General features: G+C 35.9%; 1 protein-coding gene across 1 annotated transcript in view; it reads left to right on the plus strand.

Annotated features, from left to right (window-relative positions):
- HDAC9 (histone deacetylase 9) overlaps positions 1 to 12,275 on the plus strand; it is a 486,360-nt gene that overhangs the window by 384,677 nt on the left and 89,408 nt on the right. Inside the window, exons 21-22 of the mRNA XM_075082978.1 lie at positions 3,111 to 3,230; positions 3,561 to 3,658. Coding sequence (XP_074939079.1) covers positions 3,111 to 3,230; positions 3,561 to 3,658 — 218 coding nt within the window. The remainder of the gene's footprint in view (positions 1 to 3,110; positions 3,231 to 3,560; positions 3,659 to 12,275) is intronic.

Raw genomic sequence — 12,275 nt, forward strand, 5'->3', positions numbered from 1 at the left:
TTTCCACTGTATGTTGTAACTGTTTGCTGACTTCAATCTTACAGTTCTTTGAGTTTTACTGCTGTAAATGCTGGCCAAAACTGAACTCTATGTTTATTCTAGTTTTTTTAATAAGAAAAGGCTATTCAAAGTTTGCATTTTGTGAATGTCTTTAAGTCTTTTTGACTCTAAGTGTTACATTCACCTTGTCAGGAAAAGAAATCACTGCCATTTGACCTACTCAGCCAATAAGCACTTAGGAATTCAGCTTCAATTTTGCAAGGCAAGGTTAAATGTGCAAATCATTACCTGTGCAAATGATTACCCGTGAAGCTGCCTATCCTTACCCAGGAAAGTAGATAGGGAATGCTCAGATTCTCTCTGACTCTATCCCATTGGCCAGAATAACTCAGCTGGTGAAAAGGGAGAAATATATGTCTGACACAGATTACTTCATTCCTGGAGCAGTTGCAGTCCAGTCCCCAGCCTGCTCCTTGGTCAGTGCAATGATGTACAAAAATTCATATGGAAAATTTCTTATATATGCAAACTATGGATAAATCGCACGCCAGACTGAGTGAATGAACAGCCTAATAGTGATGTCTTTATGCCCACCAATGTGGAGTTTTGGGGATCTGAAGAAAAGAATGTAATTACAGATGTTAGACCTGAAATTAGCCTTTAAGGCTATATTTTGATAGTGGCTAGCACAGCAGGACCCCATGCTTGTTGGCAGCTATAAATGTTACTACAATGTAAATGTTAGAAAATAATATTCAGTCCCACACATTAAACTGTATTCTAGTAACAAATTAAGTGTAGTCTTCATAGCTGCTACGTGTTCATATATAAATTCGTAACTTTTTAAATTTTTAATCATTTTGTCACTTTTTTCTACACTAAAATAAAAGACCTCTCTGACAGCTTTTCTTCCCTTATTTCACCATTTGAATAAATCTCCATTTTTGAACTGGCTTATATACCCTGAATACATTTGATCTACTAAGGGCAAAATATAAACACATTTCCCACATGGTAACATCCGCAGTCTTAAACAACACATTCCTTTGTCTAACCAGAGAAGTCACTGCTCTTCAAAACAGAGTAACCCTTGGTGGAATTGAAGTTTAGACAAGAAAGCTAGCTTTGAGATTTCAATAATTAAAAAAAAAAAGAACTCTGTATACCTATTTAATATTTTTTCTTCTCATTTGAAAACCCTTACAGCAAAAATATATCTAAACCCCCAAACATGAATGGAAAAAAAAAGACTAATTAAAATTAAAAAATGAAATCATATTATGTTTTTAGTCATAGCCTCTGCAGATCTATCTATATGACCTGTGTAGCTTCTCAGTCTTTTGTTGCAATGCTTGCTCCAAGATTATCCATACTTGCATGTATGTTAGCATGACCTGGGCCTGTTTTGGAGTAAACCAATTAATTCTGTAACAATTGAAGACTGGATGGGATTCTGGGGCTAGTCTGCATTCCAGATATTACTTCATTTGCCAGTCAGAGCCCTCTAACACTATGCTGGCTGCCTTCAAATCGCCAACACCCTCACACCAGTGTGTGCTCCCTTGCACCTCCAACATGTGTTACATTTAACCTTGGCATTAAGTCACAGTTGGGCTGTAACTTCATCCTCATTTTGTTTCAAGTACTTTCAACTGAGAAAAGAAAAGTAACTATTATAATATTACCCCACAGAGGTCCCCAAGGAGGTGCAAGTCAAGCACAATGCACTACAAGTAAGACTCAATCAACGTAGAGAGTGCTGAATGATACGGGTGAAACTCATGGGCTACATCAGCTGGCAAAGAGCACAAGCAATGGGCAGTGCTTGCTGTGCTGTTGGCAGTGTACACCTAACTACTAAATTTGGTTCAGACCTCATAGAGTTTGTAAAATAAATACAGTCTTGATGATAGTGTTGCCATTCAGAGTAATTTATCTGTCCTCCTGAATTCTCTCTAAATCAGAAATTTCAAAGGGATGGGTTAAAGGAGGACAATCAATAACATCTATAATTTTTCAGCTTCTTACAAATGTCAGTGGAAAAACTTATAAAGAAGTTTCGGGATTTTTTTACGGAAAAGCAAGAGGATTTTCCATTTTCACTTGTAAAATTTCTTGTGTGTCTAACCACACAATACAATAGTAGAACTGTGAAGACAAAACTAAAAAAAGAGGAAAAGTCCACATCATCGGCCTTTGTTATATAGATATACTGCCAGCATTTCTTTTTCAGTATTTTATTTAACGACAGAATTTCTTTTCACTCGTGTTATATAATGTTTGAAATATGGACACTGGCCAAGGTCACTCCTTGATTGTGGAAGGCACCATCCTATCTGCCAGATGATTTAATAGCTAATGAGATCATATTCCTATGTCTTCAACTGTTGCCGTCATGATTTTGCAAAAATGAAGTATGAAGTCCTTTCCGCATCTGGCATCCCTTTTGATGTTGATCTAACTGCTGAGGGACTGCTAACTGAACTGAATGTTTCAAGAAAGCCAATTTACTCAGCTGGTCGCAGAGCCTTTGACCTCAATAGTGGAACTTGGCAAATCAATGAATACACTTATGTTTAGTGTTCTGTCAAGAATTGTGAAAAAGCTCTGTAAACCATAGATCCTTCTGCAAAATACTAGTTTGTAGTTTAAACATTAGTCTTTCTTCAGAGGCCAATGAGGCTAGTTAATTAAGCCTGAGGGGTTATGAACTGTTGGCAGTTAATAAGTCATAAAATTCCTCCATAAAACAGGATGCTAGATTCCATCACTGAGGCAAGGAGTACAAAGAGCCGGTGTATAAATATCTAATTGTACAAAAGGACTGGGATTTCTCAATGACTGCTCATCTGGAGTCTCCAGGGCACGCTCGCTATGGTTTCCTGATTTTTAGAAGCCAGTTTAAAAAATGAGTGCATTAAAGAGTAATTTGCCTGAAAGTTCAGGAAGTATGGGGTGGTGAAGGGAGGGGGAAAGCGAAAGACAAAAGGAGGGCAAGGGAGAAGGAGAGAAACAGAGAGAGGTGGGGGGGAGTAAAAGAAAGCAGAACTGAGCTCTCTACCCTGAGTTGGACATTATTACATTTGTCATCTGTTTTCTTTCTCCTTTAGGATGTTCACCATGGCAACGGTACACAGCAGGCTTTTTATGCTGACCCCAGCATCCTGTATGTTTCCCTCCATCGCTATGATGAAGGCAACTTCTTCCCCGGCAGTGGAGCCCCAAATGAGGTTAGGTTTATTTCTTTAGAGCCCCATTTTTATTTGTATCTTTCAGGTAATTGCGTTGCATGATTACCCCTAATTTTCTTGTCCTTCTCTGGTTCTTTAAATTACACCAGATTACCAAATTGTCCACTGGGAGCAGGGGACCAGTGGAGAACAAGTGCATAACCCAGAGCAGTCCTTGTCAAACAAGGCTGGGCTGATCTGACATGTTGTTTGATGTTTGTTTCTAAAGCACACTTGTGATTTTTTTGGTTTTTTTTCCTTTCCTTCTCTGTTTTCCTCCTCCCTTTTCCACCTCTTCTCTCCTTTTAGCATTTTATTTCTGTTTTTCAGGTTGGAAGTGGCCCTGGTGAAGGGTATAACATAAATATAGCTTGGACAGGTGGCTTGGATCCTCCTATGGGCGATGTTGAGTATCTCACAGCATTCAGGTTGGTACCTTTTTCTTTTAAAGTTATGAAAACTGGTTGTAGAACATAAGTACAAAAATGAGAGCTAATGTAATCTTGAAAGACAGGAGAATGACCCGAGGTGAAACTAACTTAATCCTAGTATCCCAGTATACAAAAGCTTAGTAAATAATAAAAATGGATAATTTAATTGTTGTGATCATCCACTCAGAATCAACAAAAAAAAAGTCTAATGATTTAATCAGTCACACATTTTATCATTATTATATCATGCCACTAAAATGACTTTGAGCTTGCTGTCGTCTCTACCTACAAAATTTAAATATAAACATTTATACCAGGCAGAAGAAATTATTGTTCATGTTCGTGTTGATTACAGTTACATGCAAGTAGAGCAGATAGAAAACAATTTGAAGTATGGTCCGAATCCAGCATTCCTCATTCACTTAAAAGTCTCATCATGGTGCTCCCAGATTTGACAATTTGGCTTCTTCTATGAATTGCAGTAAAGTGTTATTTACTTAAAAGTAAATAATTATGAAATGCCTCAGTAAGAATGATAGGAAATGTTGCATGCTGTATTTCTGTCTGCTTTCAATAGCTCATTCTAAATGAAATTTTATTCTTTCATAGGTGATGCGCCATAATCTTTAGTGTTATTTTCATGGGACCAGAGGAGATAAAACCAGTTTAAAACACACTCTTTTAGACTTTCAGTAGTCCTGACATACACCATTTCCTTTCATTGTAAAGCAGTCCAGTGGAAGGGTTTAGTGGGCACTCACCTCTCAAGACTGGGCAAAGGCTACGTGTTTGAAAAGAGGTTTCATTTAGTGAAAACTGATATGCAAGAAAGGCAATGAAACAACTAACATCTATCTCCAATCACTTTCAAGACTTTTAGTTTGAAGTAGTGTACTTACCTTACACAGATTTTGGACTGTGTTTTATTGAAAATACATCACAAAAAGTATAAACCTAATTTTGGGGTTTCTTTTCTGAAGCACTCCTGTGGAGTCCATGAAATAGTACACAGAGGATCTGATAACACACCTGAATTCGAAGTCTTACACATTCACAATACCACATTATTATTATTGTGGAAAAGGTTTTAAATTTTTTTACAGCATTTGCCTGTATTTAAAAAGAGTTTAAACAAATAGTCAGTGGCAGGCTCCAAATTTTCTACACCTCAGTATTGCCTCAAGCTCTTTCCAAGATCTGTCTTTTTTCTTTATGAGATTTTACAGAAGTTAGGGGACTGGATTGTTCAAATCACTGGTATTAGTGTCTGACATTAATATTTCAGGTATGGTCACCCCAAAATTCTTGTTTTGGATCCAACCTGTCTCAGTAATGATATAGGTAATGTGGCTGTCTAACACTGCAGGGAATGGTGGTCCGAGATTATTGAACAGAAGACTCACATAACAGAGACTGCAGCCATAATTGGTACCCTTGCTATCCTGACAACAAGTACCTGGGCTTAATAATACCTTTTCAAATATGTACTTTGCAGTTCTAGTTTAAGGTACACTAGTTTGGAGCAGCTAATACTGCTGCTGTACCTATTGCTGTGCTTCAGAGTTAGAGGGAATTTCAATCTCAGTGCCTCAGCAAAGCAGCACTATTCAGGAAAATAAAATTCATGTAAGCTACTCCATATTGACTAATCATTTACAGACATACCATGAAAAGAAATGCTTAATTATATGTCTTTTTTTTTAATGCAAACAAATTCAGAGTAAAGTTTAGGATCTCCCTTACAAAAATTGCTGATGGTGCAAAATTTAATGCTGTTATTTTAAATGCATCCATTTAACCTTGTGATTAATGTTGTAATTAATGTGAAGGTTATACATTGTGTTAAATAGTTAATTGTTTTTTTCTTTTTTTAAGAAACATAATGCTGTTGACTGATTACAATAGATACTGCTGTTTTGCTTTTCTCCAAAAATGCAGGAACGACATGAAATATTTCCCTGCACCCTAAGCCCCTTTTTGCCTGGGCACAGTCTTTGTGCCCTCTGTAGTGCTTATTGATATAGATTTGGTATGATTGGTATGACAGTTCTCAGTGGGGATCAATGAAACAATCTGCATGAAACTTTGAAGGGCAAATATAAAATACTGTAAATTACATAGGATAGACTAGGTAACTATTTTGTATGCATCTGATCTGAATGGTGGGTAAATTTACAACTCCTAGTAAAGAAACACTTGATCTGTGGACCAGAATCTATCCCTGCTATTGTCCAAACTGTCATACATGATGTAGCCTGCATTCTCAGTTTGACCAGGACAGAACTATGAGACAGTAGTCAGGAAAGTGAGATCCACAGTTCAGTCCTTTAGCCATAGATCGAAAGGAAGGTACAGTCTTGGAGAAACTCAACTGAAAAGTTACTAAAAAATCCCAGCAGGCCAGCTGTTGTTCTGGAGTTTTGAAATGCAACAGGTCAGTTTTTAAGGAAATAAACAGCTTTGTAGATGAGAAAATGGGCTTGATTTTGTTTTTTAATAAATTGATTTTAGACACACAGTTAGAGAGAAGATCCTAGCAAAGGGGTGGGGAAAACATTGGACATCCTCAAATTTAAGAGAAAAATAAGTGACAAAATGGAGAGATTTTGTCTTTATACCTACTCCCCAGTAGACAGGGAGGTTATGTAGTATTTGGTTCCAAGCGAAGGCAGGAGAGGGCGTTGCTGAAGGTCCTTTCCAAAATAACCAAGGTGTGAAAAAGTTTGCAAATGGGTGGAGTTTGTTTGGAGAGAAGCTCAGGCTTCCTGCTTTCTGGCTGCCTAAAGAGCCTCATCCTTTGACTTCTTAGGAACTGAGAAATTTGCATTAAAACCATCTAAAGGTCCCTAGAGGGTACACATAACCCTCACTTTCTCACCAGCAGAGCCCTAGTTTCTTCCTAGAATTGCATAAAGCACACATTTGAAGTGTTAGCAGCCATAACACTAGGTAGCTTGTTACTGCTTCATTGACTGTCAAAGTTCACAGCTGAGATCCTTCTGAATGATAACAGCCACAGAAATAGAGACCAAGCCTTTTTTCTACCTCTAGAGTTTTGCCCATAATCAGGTATTATATGTGATGATGTATTTGATATTAGGTATATTGTTCTTAGGCCAGAATCTATTTGTAGAACAGTACAAGCATTTACATACACACACACATATGTTTATACATGCAGGTAGCTGAATATTAGTTATTTTCCACTGCACAAATCACTAGATAAATCTATTTTAAGTAAAACTTGTTGAAAATGAATGAGATTCCACCTCACTCTTCCTCCAAACTGTCTGAGAAAATATTTCTATTTCTTCAAGAAAAAGCAACTTTCATGTGTAAAAAAATGCAGAAATGTTGAAGATGAGTTAGAGGCATAACACAGAATAATCACATCAAAGGCATGCTGAGTGAGTGGCTCCAGTGGGAGTCTAGTGGGAAATAGGAAAAATTATCGTGCTGGTTTGTGTCTGCCATTTTGTTTTCGGCGCTACATGAAAAGTCTTTATTATATTTTTAAAATAACTCTTTCTAGTGCAAAATCAAAGTCAAATGGCTGTAGCTGGTTTGAAGATGAAGACTGCTCTTTCATGTATAAAGGAATTTGTGTTCCCTTCCATTCCTTTTCCATTTCTCATAAGAAAATATGCTTGCTCATGTTAACTACAAGGAGGTAGTAGAAAATGCATGAAAGAGAAGTTTCTCTAGAATGAAAAAGGAGTGCAGTAATCAAATCACTATACCTTTTAATTTTTCTAAAAAGATTTGTTTGATGGATTTTTGTCATAGCTAAGCAACTGATCTAGTGACAAAAAATCCTTGGAAGACTGTCCTTTTTCTAAAGGGCAGGCATCTTTTCTTTTCCCCTACGATAATAAAAAAGCACAGATCTTTGCCGTTATTTTCAAGGCCTGATGTATCTTTGCCTCTACAGAGTTTTGTTTCATCATTTACTACCACGTATTCATGTTAGATTTGCTTTAATCTCTTTGAAAGCAGTGGAAGATGGTGGCTGTTTTCTAAGAGAATGATTCTACACTTTAGTTTACGAGGATGTAATCCGCTCTCTTCTGCCAACAGTTATGAGCAATGGTCAACGACTAATGTTTAAATAATCATTTTCATAAGCTCCACATTATTCCAGATGTGTTCAGTAAAGGAGGCAGCAGACAGACACTCAGATCTGTGTTGTACTTGCACACATGTACATGTATGTACTTGGAATTTATGGAGGACAGGCGAGGTCTGTTTTAGTAGAGCAGAATATAGAAGACACAGGAGGCAGTGGAAACAAACATGAGTGTTCAGGAGAGTGAGGGAGAAGCCAGAGACAGAAGGTAACTGGGGTGTGCCTTCCAACTGCTTTGCACTGCTTTTATTCAACACAGGAGCTGTAAATTTAGCTTAACCAGCCAGTATGCTCTGGTTGCTTTGCTCTACTCCAGAGTAGCATAAAACAGCCACAGCATATCAATGAACCTGGTCATAAAAGCTTACATAAAATGAAATGCGTGCGTGTTTTTTCAAATGATTAGGAATAGCTCATGATAATATTATCTTTGAGTTGAATTTTTAGCAGTCGCATGTATGATTTTAATTTAAGAAGGTGAGCAAATTTGAAAGACAGGTGACATTAAGGCAGAGTTAAGGATGAACTATATCCATTATTTAATTGGAAATGCAGCAGAAAATTTATAATTAGCCCAAAACAATGATTCTAAACAATGAGAATTCAAAGTTAAAATCATACTTGAAACCACATATGTTAAAGTGTAAAAATGAGAGAAAATGAAGGTGTGCAGAAAGTCTTACAGTTCCAAGTGCTTGCTTTGGGAGAAAATAAATATATTTAAAATTTTTTGTATGCTAATATCTGACCAAAAATATTTTAAAAATATTCATGGCAATCTTGTGGCCTTACAGAGCATAGCTGAGGTTGTACTGATGTATACCGAACATTTTTTTTTGTCTTATTTCTGTATTTCCTGATCTGATGACATTTAATTTTGACATTTCAAATGAAAACTTTGTAAATGTATTTTTGTTGGTTTTATAATATATTCTTCTTGTTAACTCTGTTTCAACATAGGTACTATTAATTTTTTTACTTTTTGAGTTACAATTTCATACATAAACCCTAAAAACAACACTCAGAGAAAATATTGCTATGTTTTCCTTATGATTTTCCATATAACTGTACATCGGTAGAATATATGTATTAATTTAATTTTCCTGTAAATTTTACTTTTATAAGTTTTTGCTCATGAAGGAATTGGAGATAACAACTTTAATAAGTTTTGTGCATCCTGTTGGTATTGAGTTTCATGGTCTTAAGTACGTGTGTCTGAAAAACAAAAATTCTTTGTTTTACCTCAAATCACTAACCTTCCACTTTCATTAAACATCCATTTGTTCGTGTTCTACATGTGTAAATGAAGTGCACATTCTTGCCTATCCATACTTATTATTTTAAATACATTTGCACTATCTGGGTCATGTCCTTTCCTATTTTTCTTCTCTTGAAATACAATGTTTCTTGTCTTTTCATCCTCTTCTTTTTGAAACATATCCAGTTGCCAAATCATTTTAATTGCTCATCTCTGAAGCTCTTCTATTTCCTAGAAATGAGCTAAATACACCACATGAGGGCGAACCATCGATTTATATTATTTTGAATATTGTTATGGCTTTCTTTGACATCGCTGTTCCACAATGTTGTATAACTCTGTGACTGAGTAGAAACCTTATTTTCTAATAAACATAGCAAAAGAATGTAGAAGAAAAAAAGTCAACATTTTTCCTAGCTGTACCTAACTATTTACAGTGAGTCTTTGAACAATGGTATGTTGTGATAATGTTTAATGAATTCCACCAATAATAACTTTTGAGAAAAAAAGTTCTTTTAAACAATAATTTTAAATACCCATAATTTAATGCTATTATTTTTATGGCTGTAATGTCCAGAGGCTGCTGCTGAGGCTATGTTATGATAGACTGGATCTAAAAAATTTGGTGAGACTCAGTTTCTGATTCAAATGTGAAAAGATAAAAAGACAAAATTGTGGGAGAGGAAATGAAAAAGCCAAGCTAGCTGCTCAGCCTCATGAGTCAATAGAAGAGCCAGAAGTAGATAGAACTAACATCTTCAGAACTTTAATCTCTTGTGTTATCAGTGAACTCCAATGGTAAAAACCTCAGACTAACAAAATGCGATGTTTATCTTTACTAACAGAAATAAATAATTTATTTCTCAATATTTTGCTTTATAATAACTGGTAAAGATTATCCCAGCTATTGTTATTTCTCTTGTCCATTTACCGACAGCAATGTGTTCAGCATGTCAGTGTGTAAAGAGGAAGGCAGTCTCTGAGTTACACATATGAGAGGCCAAATGTAGATGGACATTATTGAGAGTGGTAATTATCCACAATCTTTCTGCATTGTCATGGGCATAGTACTGCTTTTATGAAGAAAAATATAGCTGAACAGAACAGTCATGGAAGCTGTAAGAAATCTATACAATGGTTTCTATATGGATGTGCACAGTTTGCTTTCAGTCATCCACAGTATTCTGCTGAGTCATAAGTTGCAGTTTCCACCAGTTTTTCATTCCTGATTTTGTCCACTTCTTCCAAGTGTCTTTAAAAGGTGAGCGTTTCAACCAGAGATGTCTTTCTTTTCCTTTCTGCTATAGAAAATGGCTTAGGACTGTTCAAAGAAAGGTACACCAAATAGCTATAAAAAGATGACTTAAGAGTGCCTGAGCAGTTCCTCTTGAAGAAGGTAGAAGTTTTCTTGGAATAATATTTTTAAAATCTGCTTAGAGTATAAGTTTCATATGTAAATATTCAATAGTCCTGAGGATTTGTGGCTTTTGAATATTTTTTGAGTGTGGTGGTTTGGGAGGTTTGTTTTTTTTTTCAATAATAGTAAATTTTCATGCTTTTTTCTTGTTTCTTGACAAATATTCTGAGCATTCAGATGATTAGTATCACAGGGATAAGGACAGAGTCCTTAGGAAATGGGGAAGCAGAGTTAAAAGCATTTGAATCACTGGTATAAACAGCTTTTCAATATTTTGTTATACTTCAAAGTTCACCATAAAAATAAAACTGGCAACAGTTTATAACCTGCGACCTCTTGTTCTTCCTACTTGTTTATTTTTATTTGGAAAATCTAACTTCTTCTCAACAAACTACCCTAAATTTTCCCCTTTACCATACCAGGATTTTTAAAACTGTATATGACACTCCTTTCATTCACTGTAACTACAGAAATGAAACCTTTCGTTACAGAAATTAATTAGTGTCGGCTTACTTTTCTACAGATGCACAGCTTCCCTTATTGACAAGGCAGAGTGAAGGGGTGAATGAGAAGAGATAATAAAATATGGCATGTGTCAGGTTAAAAACTATTTGATTAAAACCCCAAGCCATACATGGTCTGTAGTTTCAAAGTACTGAAAAGTACCTGAGCTCTTTTCCAATATAACCATTTTCCAATTTTTGTCAAGCCAGAAAGATGAAAGAATAGAGGTGTATGGATAAAGAATTGCCATATTGTCAAATACTTTGATGGAAAGGTGAGAAATATTACCAGAAACATCCTGGAAGAAATTAAACAGCAGCAAGAGCACTGAAGATATTTTTATCCTAAAAGTCAAAATATATGTGGCATTTAGATGGAGATAAATTTCAGGTCTGAATTAAAAGTCCTACAGCAACACTGAGCGATTGTGTAGATGTCCAGCCCCAATTTAAATTTTGTTGCTTTATAATAACTTTTGAGAACTACACTGTAGCCTGTAAAAAATATCCACATGTTCTCTGCTGGAACAGCTCCAGACTGTAACAGAACCACTAGATTGCACCCTGGTGCTTTATGTATTGTTTAATTGTTTTCCTTTGGTGGATATTTTTATTAAAAGCCCATTATCCAGAATCAGACAGAAGTGTTGTTTCAAGAACAGCAGAAACGGAGGCCTTTCAGCTACACAGTTCTTTCAGCTACAAAGTTCATGCTTTCTTTAGCCAGCTTACCTAATGAGACCTCCACTATTCTTCTTTTAATACTTAAAGAAGAAAAAGAAATGGGAGGTTTTATTTTGCTCCTTTCCAACATAAGCAGGATTGCAAAGAAGTATTGTGAGGTTCTGTGTGCTCACGCACCTGTGTCTCAGTGTAAGTTTGTGTGATACCTCCAGGGCATGCCTAGATGTTCTCATGCTTTTGGACCAATAACTCGGAGATATTTTTTAATCCTAATGATTTTGTGTACCTGTGCTACACTTTGCCCACAAAGTAATTGAATGAAAGGAACAAGTCTTTTTTATAGAAAATATATTCTAGCAAATAGAGCTCCAGTAATTCTGAAGAAAAACAGAAAAATCTGGCAAGGAGTTTGAAATCCTGAATTATGCTGAGTAGTACTGTGCTCAGTGCTGCAAGCTCTTATGAGGTTTTCGTTACTGGATGTTGTTTGAGCCCCAACTCTGAGTATTTTATTACTTTTTAAAGTTAGCTTTTAATCTTGTGGAGAGATGTTTGAAACTATGAAAACATAAATGTCTCAAAAATAGATATCTAATGAAAAAGTTCAGGGAGGTCTATGACTCATG

The sequence above is a fragment of the Phalacrocorax aristotelis genome, chromosome 2, assembly GCF_949628215.1.
Source record: "Phalacrocorax aristotelis chromosome 2, bGulAri2.1, whole genome shotgun sequence".
Lineage (NCBI taxonomy): Eukaryota > Metazoa > Chordata > Aves > Suliformes > Phalacrocoracidae > Phalacrocorax > Phalacrocorax aristotelis.